Here is a 25718-nt window from a genome sequence, read left to right as displayed (position 1 = left end):
ATAAACTGTAATAACAATTTACACAAATCGAACCCTTCTTAGCCTAAAAGTGTTGATGTTATCAGTGAGTGCATTAGACTATCTAATCCCAATAATCCAGTCAGGTTGAGTGTCTTACGGTGCACTTTTCTCACACTATAATGACAAACACTGCAGGAATTAGTCCAGTCCATTATTCTTGGTAGACAACAAAGCATCATTTCCAAGGATTTAGGTGTAGTGTTTGCTTCGTACTATAGAGAGAGAAGACATTCAGAAAACAGTATAAGCCTAGTAAACCTAAACTAGTAGTTTTTATTCTTATCCTATAGCGGATTTAAATTGTTTTTCTTTTGACTTTATATAGGTTGTTTTATCATTGGTCATTGTTTTAAGTTGCACCGAATCACCAAAGCATGTTCCTATGTTTGTGAATTCTGTTCATTGGCAATGGCAATAAACCTGTTCTGATTCTGAAATAACAGGGTGAAATAAATGAAAAAAAGAATTAGAAATAAGGTAATGAAAATAGCTCCGGTTGAAGTCAGTTGGGCTCGTCGATGGGTCTGCGGCAGTACGGACAGCAGTTGTGTTGAAGCACCAGCAGCTCGTAGTCCTCACTGTGAAACATCTGAAAGGACAAATAACAATAGACAAAGGTCACTCATCATTTCAAACTAATTAAATTGGTATTTGGGACACAATGTTTCAAAGGAAGGACATTGACTAAATGAAGTGCTGTCATTGTGTGTCCAAGTATCCTACCTTGAAGCAGGTTGGACACATGGTGATGCTCACATCGGGCAACAGGGAGCGGAAGTATTCCCATTTGAGAGGTCTGGGCCAGCGCTTGATCAGGACGTCCCGTCTGCTCATGGAGCGCAGCACTGAGCGGCTCACCTTCACCGGGACAAATTCTGAGCCCCCCTGCTGTAAATACACACACATTTGTGGATGAACATTGTACTTGCATAGAGATAGAGGTTTTTATGGAATTAACAATTGCTTTCTTGTCTTACCTCAAAGGTCATTTTGGCTGTAAAAGGGTCTTCTTCTGCCTCACTGAAACCATCATTGATTCTTAATGACTGGGACTCTGGGATATTTTGTCAGGTAAAAAAAAGAGGACAACATAAATATTTAATCATTGCTTTTTCTACTAAGGAAATCCTATTTGCCTTACAAATGTGCCACCAAGACCCTTTTAAGATTGAAGAGATTGAAACTGTCAATCACTTTCTCCCTGTCTGTCAGATAAATGTGTTAAAACAGGGCAGGCTTCGGTGGCCTTGAGTCTCCTGGGCTAATGCAGGTTAATCCCTGCTCGGCGGCTGCGGTTACGACTCGAAGGGTTACAGTCATTAAGATGAGACAGGAGAGCCTCACTAACCCTATTAGCTCAAGAGCTAAGATGACTTAGCTCTGACAGCTTACCCACCAGCAAAGAACCCAGGCCAGTGCAGATTAAACGGCTTCTAGGGGCTGCCACAAGAAAGAGCCATCACATGGTTCATTTTGGGGTTATCAAAGTAGAAATGAAATTTGGGTAGTAAAGAATTACTTTTTGAAAACAAATACTTTTTTTATGGATTTCTTTTGGCCCAGAGGCTTTATTGAACAGGACACTGTAGCGTGAAATGAGAGAAGCCAGGAATCACCACGCTGAGGCTGACCGCACAGAGCCTGGCATGTGTGCTGCTGCTTTAACCACTACACCACCAGACACCACCAAAACACCCATTCGAATTATTGTGTATACTATCCAAGTTTGGCTCTCAACCTAGTGCTGAGATATGGGAACTGCAATGTATTAATTTCGAACAAGCCAAGGTTAAATGTTCGTACATCACATTTAGAATAAAACATAACAAACTTTAACATAAAACATACATTCAACATTATGTAGTTGTTGTTTTTTTAAACTTTGATCACTGTTACAATTACTTGGCTGCTGCACACCCTCTAAGTCAGGCACTCCTGGGAGCGACAGAATGTGAGGTAAATAATTCATAAACTCAGCGTGTGGACCATCTGTTATTGTGAGTGTGGGATTTGTCGCATGTGATCAAAGGATACCTCCACTGTCCACATTGTGCCACTCTGTGTCCTTCTGATCTGAGCGAGGGACTTCCAGGTCGATGAGAGAGATGGCCTCTTCGTCACTGATGCCCTCCTCCAGGTAAAACTGCACAAGCGGTAAAACTTCTGCAACAAAAAGACACACTTTAAACATTAAAAGAGATAAAGCTGTTCGAACGAGGTTGTGTGAGGTGTTTGTGAGCCACTGACCATAAGAGGAGGTGGAATAGATGAAAGGCTGTCTGCAGTTGATGCACACACTCCCCTGATTGTTAAGAAGAGGGTTGTTGGTGGAGCAGCGGTAACACATCATGCCCTCAATCAGGTCCTGTGGAGTTAAGCCGCCACAAACCTTTAATACTAAAAGAAGACTTACCGGCACCATGCATTTTATTATTAAACAATATATATCTATATATATATCTATATATCTATATATATATATCTATATATATATATCTATATATATATATATATATATATATATATATATATATATATATATATATATATATATATATATATATATATATATATATATATATATATATATATATATATATATATATATATATATATATATATATATATATATATATATATATATATATATATATATGTAGTAATTATCACGTTTGGGTTTCCATGTGGAAAGATGTGACTTTGAGCTTGGAATTTTTATTTTTCAGCTTTATAATAGAAATGTGGCTCGTGACTTCCTGTCCTGAAGACTCATGTCCTCATTGCGTTGCACTGTTGCAAGCAGCAGATTTTAAACACAGACATTTTGATTATGGCCTTGGGGCGGAGATTGGGGGTAGGTGAAAACTGAATTTTTCCTCAAAAGCAGGACAATATAGCATATATAATCAATATAATCAATGTAATATAACATGCATGAATCAATCAAAATACAAAAACATATGGTGAAAGAACACAATTATAACGTAAAAGCTCATAAAAGGTTTATTATAAGCATAGTAATAAGTCACCTCAACGTGTATCATTTATGTTGGTGCTTACTTTTTGCCAACCACGTCATTATTAAAAAAGAAAAATGAAAACACATTTTTGGACGCTCAACTTAAATATTGCATTAGTCATTCAGTCTTCACTCTCTGTGGTGGTCAGCTACTGCTGCCGCAAATGCCCTGGGGCTGACTGACAGGTGTGGATGTCAATCTACACCATTGGCCCCTACCACCACCAAATAAGTGACTCACGCTACACAATAATACATACGACACACTGATAGCATACAAAGGAACATGAGACAAACTCTACAAAATAACTCAGAGTGGAACTAATACAGGTGAAAAAAAAACCTAGTCCAGTAATAAAGAAGGTCTAAATCAGAACTAGCTCTAAAACCAGTCACAGAACACCAGATAACAAGACGAGCATTGCTCACATAGACTCTAACAACCCAGACTCCCAGAACGCACCTCACTGTCGTGGAAGGGTTTGGAGCGGATGGTGAGGCTTCCCACTTCCACCGAGTCCTGAAACCGAGATGGGATGTGCAACTCCTGGAGCTTCTCATACGAGTACCTGGCAAGTTTGTAGGCCCCCAGTTTTCTACTTTGTTTAGCCAATGCATACAAGGTGTTCCTGTTTAACGGGTCAAGGAAAAGATCTACAGAAGAATAGAGCCAGGCAATGTGTTCAAGCGGTTTTAAAATAGCAAATATTTCAAGCTGTTGTGAAGCTGTCTTTTAATTTAAAATAACAATACACATATATAACTAGCCAAATCCAATAAAATAAGTAAATATGTATCAAATTACACATATTAAACGGAGATTTACTACTATTGACGCTCAAAGAGGCATGCTTGTCTCCATCTAGATATTATTACTTTGCCTGGAAGGTCCCACAGTAGGGCATTAAAGTTACTAACGCCATGCACACAAGCAGATGATTCCACCAGGCCAAGTTACAGGTCAGATCTGTGGAAAGACGAGCCTTTCCACATTAAGGATGCATGTTTTTCAAGATATTTTTAGCAATAAAAACACCTATTATTGAATGAATGCATGATGGATTTAGTTTAAGGCCGAAAATTCTGGGCAATGCAATCATCTCCATGGAGACAGGCAAGTAGCAGACCCGCCACCACAAAAGTAACATATTGCAACTTTAAACAATGTTATTGGATCAGAAACAATGTTATTGGATCAAAAACAATGCTATTGGATCAAGGTCTTTTTCTCGCAAACAAAGACAGACACTCAAATCTGCACTGAACTTTTCTTTCAGTTTATTTCGGGAGTGCCACCGCAGCAAACCATCTGCCTCAAATGGATTGCAAAAACTAGATCTAGTTCAGTATTTTTAGGATTGTGAGACCTTATCATCATTGCATTAGAAAAAACAACAACAACAGTACATTCCCTGGTGCGCTTAATGAGTAGAGAAATATCTTTGCTGAGACTGCACCGAGCCCCACATACCATGCGTAAGAAGCAGTAACTTCTTGACTTGCGCGTGCGTTTTGGGACACGTGTGTGGAAGCGCAAAGGGCTATATTTGTAAGTAGAAACAGAAGGGCTGTTTGGAGTGTTTCTCTCTTAGAACATCGTGGACAAGTCAATGAGTTGCAGCTGCAGTATCCCTACGCTGGCACTCCTCAATCACTTCAACTGAACATGCCCTCTTCTCTCCTCTCCACTCAGCGCTCTCAGTTCCTCCCACACACCCAGTTCTGTTCGGCTCCTGATAAATGCATGTTCCTCTATTGTATGTGCAGCTATTCTGTGACATAGTGTTTAATTGTTTATATGGAGGTCTATTAATCCAAGTCTAGAGTTTTTTAGAACAACCCCAGCTACAGAAGATTCCAGGTGTTTTTTAATTTTTTTTGCTCTAATTGTGTCCAACTAAAGCCCCATTCACACAGGCAACTTGACCTGGGAATCATTTTGCCAGCGCAGGGTCGCTGTGTGTATAAAGCTAGGAAAATGTCACTGTAATACTAATACTATAATGTAGTACTATTGTATTGTATTGAGTCTCTACGGGTTTTCTAAAATGTTTAACTAAAAAAAGAGCGTTTTAATTATTAGTGCGGTATTGAAATCAGTATTGAGAATGGAGGCTATACCCTAATATCGAGTTTGCAATTTTAGAATCGTGACACTAGTCTGAAGTGCGTGTGTGAATGGTGGTCATTCAGGAGCGTTTTGGCATAAACCCAGGGATTTTCTTGGAACTGTGTGAATAAAGCTCAAGTGGCAATGTAAGGATTGGAGAACGCAAATAGCTCCTATAAAGGCTTCACATTTTAACTCCTTGACCTCATTGATAGAACTGTATCAATAGGTTTCAGGGATACAAATGTAGCACCATTGCAGTAGCCATCGGTTATCTAAGGAGTAAAAGTTACAAAATTACATTTTTTAAGCTTTATAATGTATTTTTAATCTTCCAGTTAAAAACAAATAGAGCTCAACAGTCAAAGCCTGTGGAGGTTCTGGAAGCAAATTTGTAACCATTGCCCATAACATAATATAACATAACATAATAAAACATAACGATGTAGTTAATTTCAGATTGTATAGTAGAAAAAGCTTCAGTTGTAGTCATCTGGACTCAGTTTGAAAAAATAGACATTTCGACTCTCATCCAAGAGTCATTGTCAAAGTGAGTTGATTTCAAACTGAGTCCAGATGACTACAACTGAAGCTTTTTCTACTATGGAACACGCCTGGACGAATGAGGGATTACACCGACTTAATTTCAGGTTGTATATTAAATGAGTCCCCAGCTAGCTTTCAAACATTTAATTCATTCTATTTTCTAAACTGTATGGGAACTTTACGTTGGGAACCTTGCAGTGGGTGAAGGGAAGTGAGCCACTGTTGAACTCCATAATCCACCAAGAATGCAGTTATGATTGTTCTTGCCAACCAGGGGTCTCTCTGATTTCTGGAATCCAAACTTTTTTTTTGCCTCTGTGTCTACTGTGTGCTTGCTTCCACATGATTTTTGTCTTTGGGGTGCCGTCTGATCAAATTAGGCATATTGTGTGGCGTTGTATGCATATGTCACAACAAATTTACCTAATCAAAGCATTTGTTTGAGTACGAGAGAGTCTGTCTCCACTTGGCATGGCCTCCTCTCTTTCATTACAGCTTTTCTTTTTCTCAGCATGACCAACTCAAAATCACTTTCCAACTTTACTGTTGTCAAGTTTTGTTTTGTTTTTAAATATGGAACTTTTAAGAGTATAACTGTTTGTGAAAAAGGATACACTTTCGATATGCCTGGTGGTATTTCTTTGGTAAGATTATTCAAGAGAAACCTGCAGATGTTGAAAAGCGTCTCTGGCATGTGAGAACTGAAGGGCTCATCCTGTAAATGCAAACAGACAGAAATGAAGACGTAAGAAATAATTCCGAATCATTTTTATCTACTAAAGTCTAGTTTCATTTTACAATTTACTGCTGGCATGACTACCACTTTATGACCCTTAAGTGATCAATCAAATAGTGTATATAGTGACTGTCCAAGAGAGTTAAGTGCAAATGTGAAGGTTTTATGCTCTGCTGTGAATCACACTGATGTCTGTCTATTGCTGTGGGTGTGGCCACGGCTCAGTCCAAACCTGTAAAAACAAACGAAGAAGACTGACGCAGGCCAGGACACCCAAAAAGCGCCCCAGACAAAATTCTGTTTATTTGTTAATTGTAAGGACCGAGACACCAATGATGAAGTAATAATTATTGTGGCACTAGTTTGTTGGCATGGCTATTGGAGAAGTAGTGGGGAAATTAAAACTAATTCAAATGTCAATGCTTTTGTGACACTTGTGTACGTTTTAAAGTTCAGTCATAAGCAAGTCTACTCATGTTGTCAGTCCCAAGCAATAATAAAGAGAAGCGCATGAGAAGTTTTATGGTATTTAAAACCTGAAAATAATAAGAAATTCACCAGTCAATATGATTAATACATATAAATAAAGTTTAAACTTTCATGGTCAAATTAATGCCCTGGAGAAATACAGAGGCTTGACACCCTTTTTGGCATGAAATCCTACATTTTTTCAAGGCTTGGTACGAGCACAAAGAGTGGAAATTACTCACAGTGTAGCGTTGAATAGATCTGTAGACATGATACAGCTCTGCCAGATGTTGAAAACGATCAAACTTCCTCAGCATATCACTGCACTGGTTTCCACTTTCTGACAAATATGGACAAAGACAAAAAAACAAAAAATATTCAACTATTGCTTTGCACTAATGTGTTGCCATCTGCAGTTTGTTGAAAATGTGGCGGTCCTCACCTCGAGCGATGTCCAGGCACTGCATAGAGAGCATCCAGTAATAATAGCCAGCATCACTGAACCTGTTCTCCACCACAGCATTGTGGGTAAGCTGCTCCAGGACTTTAACAGCCTCATTCTGTAGCCCGGCCTTGTGAAACGCTGACAGAGTAAAAATACCAAAAAAATAATGAAAGTACTGCTGGTCAAAAATGACGTTTAGTCTCGCAAAAATGATACAATCCCTGTATTTAGAAGACATAATAATGCTTTTTAGTACTTTGGTATGTTTTGTAATAAAGGACATTACGAGCACAGACTGTAATGTGCTGCGAATCCTATTTAATTCACCAAAGACAAAGTTTTGGTATGTTTTCACGTGCGTCATCTGGCTTTAAAAGGTCTAATGCACATGTTCCCATCAGAAGGTAATTAGAAACAGCATCAGGGAGTCGACCCCCTCCGATGACCCAGCCCCAACACACACAGCAGGGGTCAGCATTCATTACCGCCACATAATAATAAGCTTACTTCATTATATACTTTAAGTTATTCTTAAATATAGAATTCAACTGGGTAACACTTGGGAAACTGGGACTACGTAATTGTTACACCTACAAAATGGGACACATTATATATAATAAGAACAATGAAAATAAAGTTGTAAAAAAATGTTCGTGAATATATTTGAAATGTTCCTGGATGGCAAATCAAAACCTTAAAAGTCAAATTGCTGTTGCCAACAAACACACAACACATGCAAGAGTATGCCCTGACGCAGCGAGTACTGTTTAGTCTTGTATTACATGTACAGAGGGGGATGAAATCCGCCCGCTGAGATCATAATTATAAATCTATGAGCTGATTATAACTATGGTTACATTTGGTAATCATCATCAGGCCGGCTTGTAGCGCGGGTGATTAAGGCCATACATGCTTGTCATTTGGTTAACAAACTCTCCTCTGGTCTCTCCCGCAAAGACGATCATGTTTTACAGTGGATATAAAGGATCTCGGGGAAGTAGTGAAAAATGCCTAGAGTCTAGAGCTGAAGTGGTTTTATCATTTCCACATGTCGTTTGTAAAACAGAACTGAGAAAGTTAAGTAGAAAGGACTGTTGTGATGTTGGCAATACAAACTTACGTAATCGGCCTCCTCGAAGCTTTTGTTCTGTGTGAAAGTTTAAGCTTCTGGTACATATTTAGTATTAATAAATTATGTCAGATATACTTACGGTACACTGACCTTTAGTACATGTTTATGAAATGTATTATGTAGTAAAGAAAGGGTCGAAGTTGCTGTGAAAAGCTCAAAGTAAAAATCTTTATTACTCACCATTCTGGGCCTCCTCAAAGCGATCATTTTCTGCCAACCATTGAGCATATGGTACATAAACGTTATTCTTAAACTGTGGGTGTTTCTCCACCATTGAAAAGGCCTGTAAAAAACAGAGATAGAACAAGCGCCATTAATGAACTGCCCTGAGCCATTACAAATTACCAATTGATGAAGAAATAGTTTAGTTCTGATGTTTCATGTGGTATACATAACTTCCCGTTTCACAATTGCACAGATAGAATGGGAATGACCTAAGTCTATTTCATTCTCCCCTCAGGTTCAGTCCTTTAGCAGTTTGAATGGCAGAGTAAAGGAGTCAGTGGAGTGGCCAGCGGACACAAGCTGCAGACCTGTCACAGTGATGGATAATACTAAATGTCCTGTAGCCACGTCTGGGCCAAGAAATACACACATTTCATACCAAACACAGATGAGTGCCCCGCGTCTTTGACTCCTAAGCCTTTAATAAAATACTGTTATTTATCAAATATTAGTGGGTGTAGTAAATAGCATCCATATGGCCAGTTCTGTAACTCGGTCTGTTCTCTGGCGTTCCTTAGCTTCAGTCTCCCCCTGAGAATCTTATAAAATACTTCTCTGCATGTGTATTATCTTTGGTGTCAGAGGATTAAACCTAGACGCTACAGCTCATGTCCTGTTGTATTGTTGTTTTTGTCTGGTGATATAATCAAGTAAGAGTTATAAAATATTTTAACTGCGAGCAAAGTCCTTGGCTAAAATACACAACAGGTTAGGTAAGGTAACTGCAACATCTTCATGACAAATTTAGGGCTAAATAGTTGTGTTTTTGCACACTAAAATGAGTATACCTAGCTGTAAATAAGTACTAACTCCTGAGAACCACCTGAGAAAGAACACTGGGGGTAGTCACAGTTTGAGAACCATAGTCACTTTTCTGCTTATCTTAGCAAAAACTGTGTGTGTGACTTATAACACTACTTTCTAAACTTCACCATGTTTTTAGCACAGTGTATTGCACTGAAGGTACAGCTAATATTTATATTATAGTCTCTGGAGGCCTATATATAAGCCATGATGAGTGGAGCAGGTGTGCCTCTTATGTGCAGAACTGTGTCAGACCTCGTCCCAGTGCCGGGTTTCCACATGCAGCTGCACCAGCGCCTGTAAGTCCCCCATCTTTGAGTACGTCTCTGAGGCATAGCCATGGTGCTTCAGCTTCTTGAAATAGTGTGCGCACTTTGCCAGTGGTTCGCGCTCCGCTTTGTCCAACTTTCGAGCTATGTCTATTAGCCTGAATGAGAAAAGAACAAAGCACTTGTTTTCGTACATTGTACATTAGACATTGGAGACCCGCAAAGCAGATGCATCACATGTGATGTATTTCAGGTCAGAGCATTCTTCAGCTCCAAAAACTGCTGTGTGAGTATACTATCTTTCTCCAGCTTTTACTTTTGGGACCCTCAACAGTCTGGGTCGTGCCTGTTTTGCTCTACACAACAATAAATTGCACAACAAATATCTGTATAGTCACTATGAAGGGCACAAGAACACTAGATATACTGAATAGAAAAAAATGGCTCTGGGACTATGTAGATTTGAAACATGGCAACCAGCTTACACATTTTGCCAAAAAGAGTTTTCCCATACTTCATGTAATTTTTACAAAATGCAATATGTTTTTTTTACTTTATCACCCGTCTCTGCTTTCACTCGACATGTCAAAATGTATCTTTTATTATTTATCTTCAGGGAGAGCAACATGTGTTGGACATGAGCACTATCAGTTCACGGTTGTAAAAGCTCAGATGGCTTTAGTCAGTGTGCATCTAGTTTTACACATGCACATGACATTTTGCCTCGTCGCACTCCCTCTGAGCTTTATTAGCTAATGGATGTAATATGCTGTAATTTGAATAATTGTAGATTGGGGATCTTAAATTGATGCCAATTCACATCCTCAATTATATTTGTAGTTTTTCCTGGCCGAGAAGGAGAGTCTAAGGACAGAGGACCCTGGGACATCGTCCCTCGCCACCACAGACATTGTCTGACTTCATCGCCACCACAGGCATTGTTGATTCATTTCTCCCTGTGGCCCTCAGAGGCAACTGTTGTTGTGATTTTGGGCCTTACAAAAATAAATTGATTTGATTTGATTTGATATTAATTTACATTTTTACAACTGTGGAAAAAATGTATACAAAACCCACATGTCTGCCCAGCCATTTTCTCCGATTATCTCGATGGCTTTTAGATGCTCCCCAGCTGTAAGGTACATCTCGGCAGCAGCTCGGGGCTCTTTACTGCTCTTGGCCCAGTCTGCCTGTTTGGCCATCAGATCCCGCGAGCTCTTTGGGTCCGTCCCGCCAACATATTCCTGCAAAAGACGTAAAGAAAAGAAACATAGTTATCAAATCAATAAATATAATTATTTATCCAAAAAGGGGAAATTGTAGCACATTGAGCAGCTAAATACAATAACTCAAATAAAGGTCGTAATAAAGCTAAACAGGAGAACTTGTCAGGTAGAGTCGAGAGGTGGGTAACAGCCTTCAGGACAAAAGTGTCTCTAGTCTGTCCTGCATGCCAGGGGATGCATGTGAACTCTGGAGATAAAACAGGAAAGCGCTCATCCTTATTCCGCTCAGTTGTTTCAGTTCTCTTTTCTACACTGAACAGGCTGCACGTCTTAATTGACTAAGATTAAAAAAAAACTATAATATTTAAACTTGAACTTAAAAACATAAAACATTTTGAAACTGTTCAGCGTGTCAGCCACGAGAACCGAACAGCCGACCACGACCATGACAACCACGGACCCAGTTCTTTCCATTGTGACACATTTTACAGGGTGGGATATATTAGAGAACAAGAAAACACTTTCCACAAAACAATCACGTTTTAGGAGCAGGAATGAAGGTCTGAGAAAGTTTGACAAAGGAGGTTAGACATTTGGACCTGAGAATCTCGACTTTTGAGTGGTCAGTATCCATCAAGAGCGGTCAAGAGGAAAAGAAGGAACCGAGGTGAACCAGTGGCAGCGGATGCACACATGGGGGCTGACCATATGGTGTAAATAGAGCGTGAGAGCCAAGATAGTACAAAGTGATATGAGTCAGCAGCAGAGGTAGTGTGTAAGGAAGTTTAGCTGGGATAGCCATAAACACGTGGGTCAAGGGGGACAAAAAGGAAGTAGCAGGAACCACAGTCAGTGGCGTCCAAGTCATTCTACCTAAAACAAACAACCTGTGCAACCAGATGTCCAAATGACCACATAAACATACAGCAGCCACATCAGTGATACAACCTGATAGACACACAACCATGAGCGTGTTTTTTGGTAGTGTATTTATGGTTATATGAACAATTAGAGATCAAAGTGTCTTCCCACACGGACAATATGCTTCATGTTTACCATTAACTCCAAAAATTGTACATCAAAAGGAAATCCATTCTAAAATGATTATGTCACAGACTAGGCACCTCAACTATGTAGGAGGACAGAAAGAAGATATTTAATTTACACTGGTTCTATTTAAATCATTTAGTCACATTTCAAGACGTGTAATCTTCGTATTCATAGCCATCAGTTCTGTGGCGCTTTATTTGTACATGACAGAGAAGCGGCACGGTCTGTGACATGGGAAGAGTGCTACTGACAGAAATGTAGAGGAAAATGCAGCCAGTGTGCACGGTATTGACTGCCGGGATAGGCTGACCATACTAATGTTTATCTGCAGCAATGTGTAAAAGAAATTACCGCAGTATGTATTTGAAGTACTTGTACAATTACAAATAATGTCACAATAGGCTACCTGTATTAATAAATGACCAATAAACAATATAAATGGAATAATAGAGTGATATATGCAATAGTTGTTGTATTTTGCAGTATTTGTATTATCCATGTAGTAGTTTGTAACATTTAATAATCTCACTTTCATTCTTTTTGTCGTACATTAAGTATTATCAAAAGACAAACAAATATGACTATTTAAATGATGTATCAGGACTTGAGATGAAAGAGGGGTGTTATGAGAAGTGGAGGGGGTTGGGGAGACTGTAAATCCCTTGGAGGGCCCCATCTTGGCATTTGAGCACACGGTGAGGAAAAACACATGTTCTAAAGCCCTATAACATGCAATGTTTTCACTTCTTTTGTCCATATTGATGCTGGAGTAGTTATACTTAGTGCACGTGTATGAAGCATTGATGTTTTACCTTGGCAAACTCAAACATTCGCAGGTCCGTGTACATGCTAAGTGCCCTGGATTCCTGGTTGCTGCGTTTGTAGAGGTTGGCTGCCTCGTGGAATTTCCCCTGGTTGGCACAGACGTCTGCCAGAAACAACTCATTGTCGCCCTCACCCCTCTTCTTCCTCTCCTGTAGATCAGTCACACAACAGCGGCATGAATACAGAAAACAGCAGCTCCACTTGAGATGAACACAACCATAACAACGCATCAAGCTGATTACCTAAAAAAATCCAAACCAAAATGGTGTAATTTTGAGCTTTTGTAGTTATGGAATTGTTTTTATCCAAAACGCATTTGCATTGCACTGTATATCAAGAAAAACATGGCAAAACTAACAATGGAGAGGTGAGAGGTGCAACACATACCAAGCCAAACAATAAATGAAAAACATGTCCAATACTCAATATGTGATGATTGCTTTGTTCAAGAATAAAATTGGGTTTGGATTAATGAATACAGAATGTTTTACCTCAATACTGTTAATGAGCTCCAGGTAGCGCAGGTCTCTTATTCTAATGAAAGCCTAGATTTACAAAACAAAACCACACAAAACAGCATAATTAAGTACAAACAATGCTAATGATGACAAGAGTAAACACAACAATAATCATTTGTTTTTTTTTAAAATACATGATTTTCACGACGTGTCCATCTCCGTCTCCTCTCTGTCTGCAGCTCACAGTGATCAGTGTGGATCAGTATGATTTGTGCACATCGACTGACCTTTTTAGCGGTATCAAAGTCAAGTCCCTCCAGGGCTTCTGTAGCCAAATCTCTCCAGTCACTGTCTGTCACACCCAGACAGGCGATCTGATAGGCCTCCTTAAACATCTTCTTCTCAAGATACTGGTACATGGGGGCTGACTGTCAAAGGAGCAGTGAAACGACACAAGCCCACCAAATAAGGATTAATCCATTCCATTTGCATTCAACAAATAATTTACAAATAACATCAGTTAAAAATGTATATAACAATTGTGCAATTTAAATGAAAATCAAGCCTGGCTGAAGTAAATTAAGTTGACAGACAAGGCTAATTCTTGCCAATTGTAAGTCATCAGCGTTCTTTGGACAGGTGAAGCTAACAGGAGGCACTGCTCTGTCTGAAGCTGTAACTTAAGTTAGACTTTAATTTTAGTTTTAGCATAATCTGACCCTAAAGAACTGACCTAAGCCAAACTGTGCTGTTAAAAAGGTTCCCTCAAATAAAATTGCAGCCAAAATCTAGCATTAGCCACTGCTATAAGTCATGTTTGTAAGATTAATGTTGTGGATAGAACTCAGCATAAGCTTTAGATATAACTAAAAGTTGTCACTATAGTTCAGCTGTGATGATTACAACATGGCAGTATAGTTCAGTAGTAGTATATATATATTCAGTAATCTAACTTTTCCACTATATCCTAATGTGTTTGTTTGTCTGGTGTACTTACCTGAGGAACCTCCACCGCAGACATGGAGTAAACATGAAGGCAAAAGATCTTAGAGCCATTGTAGCCAACCACAAAACCCTGCATCTTCTGCTGGTGAACTGGGAAGTTGCTGGCCTTGATGTTGAGATACCCATTGCCAGAGAAGCACAACATGTCCTCACACTGGGTGTTCCATGCCACGCTGTTAGCATTAGGCTCCTGCAGGCGAGAGGAGTGGGTAAACAAAGAAGGATTAAAAGTCACCATGAGCACAGAGCCGCACAACTATATTTACATGCACATTTACATGGCATGTTTTTGTTTATTTTTTTAAACCCTGCTATAACATATTTCATCTTTTGCACAAACCTGAAAAAGCAGCTCTTTATTATTAATGTCATAAACCAGCAGGGTGTTGTGTTCATCGACTACAGCCAGGTTCTTGCGCGAGGAGCTCATGTCCAGGCAGCGAACTGAGGTGGACAACTTCAGTAAAGTGATGGGGAATGGGTTGTCTACAAATATCTTCAGAATCTGAATCAAAAGAAGAAATTAGAATCACACAATAAATGATAAACTATACATTTAAAGTATTTGTAAATGTTTGCAACACCATTGCAATGTACTTAATGATGGCGTTCAATCAGAAAATATTGCTACTGATGTCTAAATGTATTAAAAATGTCATCTAACAAATGTAACTCATAACGTCTAGAGGACTAAGTTACTGACTCTGGCTTGGTTTACGGTTTTGTCCATTAAAACTCCTATACCAAATCAAAAGGAAAGATTTGGCCATAATAAATGATGTTTGGACTTATTTCTCTCATATCATACCTCCCTGGAAACAAATCAGGGCAGACTGTGTAGTGTAGGTCTGATATTTTAAGTTGATTGATGAATTTGAAGTTGAAACACTCTGAATTGATTTTTCGTAGACCTGGATTTTTTAGAAGAAAACCAATCTTTGTTCAAATTTCCCCACACTCACGGCTCCATTCTTTAGCCCGACAAGAAGGCCCTCTCTGGCTTGTGGGCCACCAATCACTTTGATGTAGCGGATCAGAGATTCCATCACCCATTCCTTTTCTCTGACACTGGTAAAGGACAGACACTGCAGCCGCTTCTCCTGTGCGACAAAACATTAAATATTAAAGCCTATTTAAGTCTGAACATCTATTTCACACTTCATTTCAAATGTCATGCATGTGATTTGATGGATCCAAATTGACTAGAAACCATTGTTTGGCCAAATGAGTTGATTGTTTGAAGTATTCAAGAATTCAAAGAAAGTATTCAAAGAGGAATTGGCTGTCCATAACAGATCTAAAGCATGTATATTGGCTAAATATTCCATAGTTACAGATTGGACAAGATGCCTAAAATGGCATGTGACCAATAGTATTTGCTTGTGGTTGACTTCTGCCGTACACAGTTCCTAACACGTAAAAGTTGACAAATGTTTTAACTTTGTCTTGCACGTCTTGATTGAGATGTCCTGCTCAGATGCATTTATGTAATGTGACACACACTAGATGTAAGCATGTCTATGGGGTTTAGATAAGATAGAAATGCCAACTAGAGCGAGAGAAAACCAAACCTACATTTAAAAATAAAATAACCAGTGTTACAACTGCTCCTGCTGCCTAATACGTACAGACAAGCAGGAGAGGAAAAACCCCAGAGACCTTGACAGGTTCAACAGTCTGTGGTCCTAGCCTTCAGCCGACTGTCTAACTTTATCTAGTTTAAACAGGGCTGAGAAAGCGAAGAGGGCAAGTGAGCCTCAGCCACGCACAGCTGGATCTTCTTTTACAAATAGGGAGGGACATCTGGAGAACTGGCTAATTTTGATTCTCACTTTGTTTGGGAAAGTGAAATAGACTGTTTATCTTGTTATCAGTATTCCACGTCTATGCAATTTATAAAACGCTAAGAAGTAAGACGTCATTAACAGGACATTTAGAGACAAAGAGGATTATGATTGAACACTCTGGAACATCAGTAAATGAATCATTGTCTGTGACTCTGTGTTTTCGATTTCCCCCGGGCCGCACCTGACACAAGATGATATGCTGAGAGCAGACCACCAACAAGTTGCATTCAAACTTTTGGCCTATTTTCTCCTTGATGCGGTAATGCATATCTGTGGAGTCGTCCGAGTGCAGCTCGTAGATGAAGATCTTCTCTGGGAGCTGGATTGCGAGACGATTTCTGTAGATGGCAATCTTTTTAACCAATTCTTGGCACCTGATTCTCACTGAGGACAAAAGGCAAGTGTTACGTTTTTGAAACACTAGTATAACAATAGTATTTCCATAATTATCATAACCAGTACAACAAAAACAATTATATGCTAAGAAATGTAATGGAAAAATAACTATCTTTGTTGTTATTGTCCACAGCTAGCATGGGTCCTGATACAGAACGCCTGATGTTCTCTTTTGGAGCTGATTTGCTTGTGATGATGTGCGTACAAGGCAGTTTATGTCATTGCCTTTAAAAGGATGTGTGTTGTCATTGTTCTAGAGGGGTGTTGTGTGGTAATTGTTTGCAGAAATTCCACAACAATTTGGCAAAAATATTATTATTTATTCTATACAGAGGTTGAGTAGACATTGCACAGGTTTCCTCTTAAATCATTGGACTATCAGTGAGTGCTTCGCACTTTCTGTCTGCCCGGGCTCTCACCTGGACGTCAGCTGTGTAAAGGTTGAACACAGAACTTTGTCCCAAAGGCTGCTGCTCTCCTAAACAGTCCCAATTTGGGGTCATTGACCTTTTCAGACAAGACACCGTAATAAATTGTTTTTTTCTACATTTTATTTATTCTTGTCAACTGAATAGCGCTGTGTGCCCCTGGGAGATAAATAAAGGTTTTTGATTGGTTGATTCAAAGTGATGGTAAAAAATTACCTTTTTGTTCTGTGATTAGATGCTGTACAATGACATCAGTCATGTTGTCTCTGTAAGCATAGCGATCTTTGTAAAGGCCATGAACTGTGCTGAATATAAGCTGGTAGCAGGTGATCGTCCCGTCTTGGCAGCCCAACACCTAGACAAGAGATGACAATGTAGCAGTACCTCCTATTAACACTTCAATAAAAAGACCAGAAAAGTGGGAACGTGTTCCTGTTGTATGTGCATTTACACTAAGTGTGAGACTTGGTGCTCATACATTTTCAACAAAGCATTTCATTCAAGCCAAAAATCTTTAAATAATGAGATGTAGTCATAACAAACACATTTCTATCACAGTTACGAAGGATTACATCACTTCCTTGGTCATATGTTGAAGTGCTGACCTACCACAAAATTGGAGTCCGGTCTGACCCCACACTTCCACACCCATGAGTTCTGCTCTCCAATGGACCCTAGTCGAACTCCATCTTTGGTGTAAAGCGACGCTTGTTTGTCAGAGCCACCCATCACTATGTACTCGCCCTTGGAGAAGTAACTGACACAGCAGGGGTCATAGTTGAGGGTTCTGTCTTTTCCAATCTAAGAAGGGAGATAAGTACAAATAAAATCCACTCCATTGGCTTCATAGAACATAAAAAAGTCTATTAATCAAAGACATCTGGTTTTGCTTGGTCATTTAACAAACTGTAATATACAGCCCATAGTTGATAAAAAATAGTTTTTATTAAATTGGTGCTGTTGATGATGTAAGAACCTTAAGTCAACTGGTCGAATAATGAACAGTGCACATTTGTCTGTAATTACTTAGCTGCCAAAGGCTTATATTGAGGAGGAAGTGTAGTAAAAGTATCATTAAAACCTTTCCTTGTGAGTTAGTTACAGATTTTGACAGTTGATTGCAGAAAGAAGCATTTACTATATTCCGATTTTGAGTTTTGTTTAACCTTTGTACATTATCTTTAGGCAATTAAAACTTTAACTTTATTTTATATAACAAATAAACAATACATTCAAATCAGGAGTATTCCCAAAGCCAAGAAAAAAAACAAAACACTCTTAATTTACAAAAAAATTGAAAAACCTTTATTGTAGTATGGTTTTTAGTTTAAAAAATAAGTGTTTCAGCCATTATATTAAACATGTTGATAATTACCTGTTTCCCACTGAGCTGATAGAAGGACAGCTTCTGGCCCCAGTCTGCAACAGCCAAGATGTCATTGTGCCCATCTCTAAGAAAATAAAACAAAGGAATAATAACCATATATCACCTGTTCTTTATGTATATTTTCAGTTTAATTACAAAAATATGTGCATTTTTTTTGCTTTAGTTTTTTTTTGTACTGGATACTCCCAAAAGCCATTATTTAGATTGTTTGATGCTGCCACCTTCTGTCCAAATTTAAAACAGACAGTCCTGTTACTTTCTTGATATTCTTTTTATTTCACATATTACGCCATATATATATATATATATATATATATATATATATATATATATATATATATATATATATATATATAAAATCAGCGATGCCAAGGTTAATTGCAAAGATTAATCAGTTACTTGTGGAGATGTTAAAATATGTCCATAATATTATTAAATACAGTTTATTTTATTAAATATATTTTTCAACAATCCTAATTCCCAATTCCCAATTCCAAATCATGGCATCTCAAAAATCTCCAAAGCAGCACACATCTCATGAGATCAGAGACAGTATTATGGTAGGTTGCATGTCAAATATTTTTCACTTTTTGTGTGAAGGAGTGAACCGAGTTGCAAAAGATTTTTAAAAGATCACATTCCCAAACATGTGCATACTGTATAAGTGGATGCGGAAAGTATTCACTTTTTCCATATTTTGTTATGTTACAGCCTTATTCCAAAATGTATTAAAATCATTATTTGCCTCAATATTCTAAAAACAATACTCTATAATGACAACATCAAAGAGGTTATTTGAATTATTTGCAAATTAATAAAAAAAGATCAAATAAAAAAGAAGCACATGTTAGCACACCTATTTTTGGGCAGTTTCTTCCATCGTTCTTTGCAGAACCTCTCAAGCTCCATCAGGTTGGATGGTGAGTGTCGGTTCACAGCCATTTTCAGATCTCTCCAGAAATGTTCCGTTGGGTTCAAGTCTGGACTCTGGTTGGGCCACTCAAGACATTCACAGAGTTGTTCTGTAGCCACTCCTTTGTCATCCTGGCTGTGTGCTTATGGTCATTGTCTTGTTGGAAGATGAACCTTTGCCCGATCTGAGGTCCAGAGCCTCTGGAGTAGGTTTTCATCACGGATGTCTCTGTTCACTGCTGCATTCATCTTTCTGTTGATCCTAACTAGGCTCCCAAATCCTGCGGCCGAGAAACAACCCCACAGCATGATGCTACCACCACCATGCTTCACTGTAGTGATGGTATTGTCCAGGTGATGAGCGGTTCCTCCATTTACAGATAATGGAGGCCACAGTGCTCATAGGAACCTTCAATGCTGCAGAAATGTTCCTTGGACTTCATGGCTTGGTTTGTCCAAACAAATGAATTTACCACAGGTTGACTCCAATTCAGTCTTTTTTTTTAAATACATTTGGAGAGAATTCAAACAACCTTATTTATGGGGTATTGTCTGTAGAATTTTGAGGCAAATAATGATTTGCCTCAATTTTGGAATAAAGCTGAAAAAGTGAATACTTTCCAGATGCACTGTATATTCCATCATTTAATTTGCAATGAGAACATTGTTCTTGATATTATTAAGGAACAAGGTGATTGCATAGCAATCAGTTCATATATAATTAAATAGGACCAACTTGGAGGGATTCCAGGCTATAGACCAAATGGGAGATGAAGAGCCTCCTGGACGCTCAATCTTGACCTTTTCCTCTCCATTCTTGTTGCGAATGCTTATAACGCCATTCATCATACCAAGAGCAAGGTACTGTCCATCATTCGTCCACCTAAATTAAAATAAATACAATTTATAAATCGTCACATAAACATGTATTCCCACACATTACTTACCCACAACATGTAATTTTACTGTTTACTTTATGTTTATTCACCGATTTTTGTTCTGGTGACCACAAGCCTGAAACACAAATTCATATTTTTAGTTAGTTAAAGTTTTTAGAGTTAAAGTCAACATGAACAGAAACAAAAAAAAAGAAATTACAAAGATGCTGATTTACCAAAGTCGCAAGTGGAGCAGGAAGCAAGTTGGTGAGTGACAGGATTATAAGCAAGGCACTGGATTGAGTCATTATGTCTGCGGATACATAAAATGTTGTATTAATTAACATCAATCTACTGATCAGGAACAAGTGCAAAAAGAGCTCAACTTACGTGTATTTTAAAATCCCCTCAAGTTTAGATGTCCAGATAATAATGCTTTTATCTGCTGAACCCGAGGCAAACCTCTTGCCTGTAAAATATAAACAGTAACTCTTTATTAACAATAAAAGTTCCCAAAATGTGTAAAAACGTCATACCATCTTTGGCATATGCTACACAGTATACTGTATCTTTGTGTCCTTTCAACGGTTGATGAATTGTTCCATCCACTGCTTCAAAAACCTGAGAGCAAATAATGCAAAAATATTACACTTTAAAATGTACTGTAAGTATGCTTTATGGCACAGTCAGTGATAGATTCTTACAAGAACTCGCTTGCCAGCTGCAACAATAAGTTGGGTGCCATCTGGCTTGAAAGCAAGGTCATACACACTGCAAAACGTTCAAATAAGTAAAAAATGTGTTAGATTGATGAATTAGAATTAGATTAATAGATTAAAATTGTTGTGATGGGTGGGGGGACACAGTTATACGGTAATTAAAGTATGAGTGCTATAGTGACGTGTTTTGAGCTCACTGTGGACTGGAGCATCAATTATCAAGCGCGTAAAACTAAGCAAACTTTGCCTCAATGTTGAACTACAGAAAAATATGAATAACCTCACGGATATGAAAATGCGCATTAAGATATTGGATTATGCGCAGTAAACAGAAATCACCACCTGGATGCTCTTTTTTGACAATAAACCTCAAAAAGCGTTGCATGCTAACAGTAGCTATATATCAGGCTAACTTTAGTTTACATAGCAACCATGGTTGCTAACGTCTTTCATCCAAAGTAAACCGAAGACTCACCACTGATCCCGGACAGACTCTTTCCATGCCAACACAGCTCTCATTTCTACCTATTAAAGTAGCAAAAAGGAAAAGCTTTATAACAAAATGAATATATGATATCGCAGTTGAATCCCCCCGTCAGATTTTTCTTACAAACACTAGCCCTCGTTCACGCATAAACTGCGCATGCTCAGACGGTTGTACACTTCCTGTTTTGAAGACAAGTATGGCGCGGTGTTATTGTGTTATCAGTGGATTTGGCCAACACAAACCAGGTATATTTTTATTTATAACACATGTTTACGCTGTGCTTAAGACATTCAAGCTTTTCGGTCCCGTTATACGATACAAATCTACCCCAATAACGTTCAGGTCATGTCTAGACCAAGTCGTGTTGCTCAAAACGTTCTAACTCTTTAGTCAGAACTTCTAAAACCTTTTCTGGCGCGCACCCCCTTGGGAGAAAAAGCATCCACGACCCCCACAGCCTCTGGGACAGCGCAGAATTGGCGCTTCACTGCTGTAAATGTTGTGTTTCAAGGAGAAGACGCGCTCACGTTACTTCCTGTCACTGTGGATCACTTTTAACACTGTGGGCCCACTACACACACAGGCTGCTGTTGTTGTTGTTGTTGTTGTTGTTGTTGTTGTTGTGTTATTTTTAAATGGCGGTTGGCAGCAACTTTATTCAGAATGTGCAATTACTGTCATGATCACATGCAATGGTATTTATGTATTTATTTATTTATTTGTCTATGGGAGTTTTTGTTTATAGGAGATCTTCTACTGAAAGTGTTTTTCAGACTTCCTATAAGTGATCTGTTCTTTTCTTCTGTATCTGCCTCTGTATCTGCCTGCGTTGCACCAATGAAATTTAGTAAACAACAATAACAATAAAGGAATATCTTATCTTATCTTATCTTAGAATTTATCCCATGGGTTCAAAGCGGAAAGGAATCAAATGCACAAGCATTCTATTCACATATGCTGTTTTGTAGAGAGTTGGACTCTCTTTCTCTCTCTTTTGCTTCCTCATTTTTTCTTTTTTTACGGATTAGCGTAAAACACATACTTACAGGAGATGTACAACTACAGTAGGTGGCGGTAAATGCACCTTTTCAGTTGGCTGAGAACCGTCATTAAAAGTAAGACGACGACGACGACGACGACAACAACAACAGAGGGGCAGAGGAGGGGCAGAGGAGGGGCAGAGGAGGGACAGAGGAGGGACAGAGGAGGGACAGAGGAGGGACAGAGGAGGGACAGAGGCAGACGTGTGTGAGGGGCACAGATGCAGGCTGACCCACTCCTTCGCTGCTCTCTCATGTTGGCACTTGGCGTTTTTCTGTTGCTCAAAACACGTCTGTCTCACCTAATGTGGGCACATTTCTCCAAATGTCTCGCGCCCACCCCCAAACGGGCACTCCCCACACTTTGAGAAGCTCTGTCTTAAATAATAATAATAATAACTTTGATTAACCTGTGTCTTAAAATTGTTGAAGTACCTAATGTTTTGATTTTGATTCTTCTGATTTTGCAGATCTTGATCTTGCTTTAATAATTTCAGATACCGGTGTAATGTCCATAACAAAATACTACACTCCACAATCCAAGGCACTACAGCTCTGCAAGGAAGACTCATTAGAAATGCATTCATCTTTGTCCAGCTGCAATAACCTGAAGAAATGAATGAACAAGACGAGGATTGTTTGCCCTGTGCCTCTTCACTACCTCCTGGATGGAGCAGAGAGGTCAGGAAGAGGAAAACGGGCAAAACTGCCGGGAAAATGGATGTGTATATTATAAGGTGACACAGCTTTCCTGTAATTCTTCTCATATTTTAGTTTATCTCTAATATAAATGTCATTGTTTGCTTTAGTCCCCATGGGCAAAGGTTTCGCTCCAAGGCTTCTTTACAAGCATTTCTACAGAAAAACGGAGAGGGGAACTGTGACATGAGCATGTTTGTCTTTTCCTGTGCTGACACAAGTGTCAAAAAGTATGTTTCCACCTCAAAAAAAGCAAAAAGTAAAAGGAAAGACACTAAAGATTGTGAAAATAAAATAAATGTAGTGCCAGATGAGGCTTGCACAGTAGAATCTTGTGAACTTGATTGCAAAAAGGAAATAAGCAAGAAAGATGACATCATTATTGGGCCAAATATACTGACTATAGATGAACATACTAGAAAGGAAAATACAAATACAGGTCCCAAACAAGCTGGCATTGCAACTTTCGTGGATGAAGTAAATTTGCGGAGCAGCCCACTAAGAGGTGGTTCACTGAAAGAAAAGCTGTTCATGGTGACAGGTTTAAAAGACAAAGACACAGCGTGCATGCATCTCTCGGTCCCCTCGCTGCATGTGCAAGCTGCTAGTCAGAGTGAGAATGAGGAGCAAGACTTGGCTCTAATTCACAGCAAAGGCAACGAGAATCCTGTTTCAGAGCTGGTGTTAGTGAACAGCAGCAGTGAAGAGATGGAGGAGCAGGTGTTATCACCTCACAGCTCAGCTGGGAGCTGCACACCAGTCACAGCTTCTCAAAATAGTAAGCATGCTTGTTAAGTCAGACTTATTAACAGTTTAATTTGTGATTACAATTCAGTATTTATTTTTAACCATGCAGAATCAAGGATGTTGAACAACAATAGGAAAACCAGCCCGTATTTCAGCAGGACGAACATCAGAGACTGTAATGCCAAAGTACATACCATAAATGTCCATCTTATGCATGGATTTGTAATGATGAGTCTATTTGCTTCTAGGTCCAAGTCCACCAAGAAGGAACGTTTTCAAGAAATGGACACCACCTCGTTCTCCTTTTAACCTTGTCCAAGAAACCCTTTTTCATGACTCTTGGAAGCTCTTGGTGGCTACTATTTTTCTGAACAAGACGAGTGGTGAGATGCTCCCTGACAAAAAAGGGTTCTACTTGTGTACATATATTTGCTGAAATTACACTAAATCTCTCTTAAAGGTCCTATAACATGCTAAATCGACTTTTCAGAGCTTTTAACCTTCTTACATTGCTATTTGTGCTTCATATATGTACCCAGAGTGTTTTTTTGATTGATTCCTGCAGTTTTTAGCTATATTACAGACTATCTCCTTTCCTCGAATCTCCAAACTGACGGGCGGTGGATGCAAGACCGCGTCATAACCACAGGCACGCGTCATCATCCCCCCCCCTCGCCACCCCCCCCTCACCCTCCCGCCTCCCGGCTCCGCGCTGCTCCAGGCTCCCGTGTCTCCCCATACAAGCCCATTCCGGAGTTTTTCTAGTTCGATTTACGACGAAACACGGCTCAAAGAGGCCCAAAACTTCATTAATGATATCGCACTCTTTACTATTATCACAATGGTGAAGGTTTATGTGGCAGTTGATGCAGCAACCGGGAAATAAACGGAGATAAGTTCTATCCGATACCGAAAAACCAGGAAATAAGAGCGCGATGGACATAAGACTTTTATATATATATGGCGGGGGAGCCAGATCGCTCTTCGCAAGGGTGGGGGCGAATATCAAACCAAGCCGTCTGCATTTCCGGGTTGGTGAGGGGGTCCAAGGTCTGGGTGATATTTCTTAACTATTATGTTAAGGGTGTTGCACAACCCTTATTATTATCAATTATACACTTAGGATAGACTACGAAACGTGAAAAAAAGCATGTTATGGCACCTTTTAAAAAAAGATTTATCTTTATTTCTCTTTGTTTTTCTATCATAAAATACTGAGTACTGTATTCATCTTCCAGGCAGGATGGCTATACCAATACTCTGGCAGTTCTTTGAGACTTACCCCGCAGCAGAACTGGCACGAGAAGCTGACTGGAAACCCATGTCTGACATTCTGAAACCGCTGGGCCTTTATAAACTCAGAGCAAAAATAATAATTCGCTTTTCAGGTAATTTGTTTTTGCGCTACATGACTTGAAACTGAAAGATTGACAAAAACCCTTATTTTTCCTTTACACAGATGAATATCTGACCAAACAGTGGCGCTACCCCATTGAGTTGCACGGCATAGGGAAGTATGGCAACGACTCGTACCGGATTTTCTGCGTGGAGGAGTGGAAAGACGTAAGTACATCTTTAGAGTTACTTGTAATTCATTCAGCTATTTTTATGTGTTTTGTGCTTATCAAAGGTGACGCCCAAGGATCACATGTTAAATAAATATCATGCCTGGCTATGGGAGAACCATGAAGCACTCGGAGTGTGAATTACGACAAACGCATTAGACGGTTATTGTTAAAGGTTAGAAAATCATAGAAAATCATAGTTATTCTGCTTTTAGTGTGTCCAAATAAATGTGAGTTATATGAGTTTTAAATTATGTGATGTTAAATGCTTTTA

General features: G+C 39.0%; 2 protein-coding genes across 3 annotated transcripts; one reads left to right on the top strand and one right to left on the bottom strand.

Annotated features, from left to right (window-relative positions):
- Positions 1–436: 436 nt before the first annotated feature.
- On the bottom strand, positions 437–21524 carry ift122 (intraflagellar transport 122 homolog (Chlamydomonas)). The gene is made up of 29 exons (XM_072449656.1): positions 21382–21524; positions 20892–20958; positions 20724–20808; positions 20578–20656; positions 20424–20500; positions 20257–20323; positions 20046–20192; positions 18386–18461; positions 17620–17811; positions 17227–17365; positions 16368–16570; positions 15302–15439; positions 14680–14844; positions 14332–14529; positions 13622–13762; positions 13368–13421; positions 12864–13025; positions 10853–11019; positions 9762–9933; positions 8658–8760; positions 7343–7483; positions 7143–7240; positions 6311–6411; positions 3504–3669; positions 2269–2386; positions 2056–2184; positions 999–1075; positions 745–909; positions 437–610 (listed from the first exon to the last, which is right to left on the bottom strand). Exons 1-29 carry the CDS (start codon positions 21423–21425, stop codon positions 524–526), a joined length of 3558 nt encoding a protein of 1185 aa, XP_072305757.1. The 5' UTR covers positions 21426–21524; the 3' UTR covers positions 437–523.
- A 79-nt stretch (positions 21525–21603) lies between these two features.
- Positions 21604–25715, top strand: mbd4 (methyl-CpG binding domain protein 4). 2 transcript variants are annotated; one of them, XM_072449657.1, is made up of 8 exons: positions 21604–21638; positions 22931–23170; positions 23243–23910; positions 23989–24054; positions 24128–24262; positions 25118–25267; positions 25339–25442; positions 25510–25715. In XM_072449657.1, the coding sequence occupies exons 2-8, from the start codon at positions 23049–23051 to the stop codon at positions 25582–25584; spliced, it is 1320 nt and encodes a 439-aa protein (XP_072305758.1). In that variant the 5' UTR covers positions 21604–21638; positions 22931–23048; the 3' UTR covers positions 25585–25715. The 2 variants fall into 2 exon arrangements, with proteins under 2 accessions (XP_072305758.1, XP_072305759.1); XM_072449658.1 differs by having other exon boundaries at positions 21621–21638; positions 23031–23170.
- The last annotated feature ends 3 nt before the right edge of the window (positions 25716–25718 follow it).

The sequence above is a fragment of the Eucyclogobius newberryi genome, unplaced genomic scaffold (assembly GCF_026437365.1).
Source record: "Eucyclogobius newberryi isolate DKJ021-1_F unplaced genomic scaffold, fEucNew1.0.hap1 SCAF_17, whole genome shotgun sequence".
Classification (NCBI taxonomy): domain Eukaryota; kingdom Metazoa; phylum Chordata; class Actinopteri; order Gobiiformes; family Gobiidae; genus Eucyclogobius; species Eucyclogobius newberryi.
Note: the sequence above shows the minus strand (reverse complement) of the source record. Positions and strands in the feature narration are given on the sequence as shown.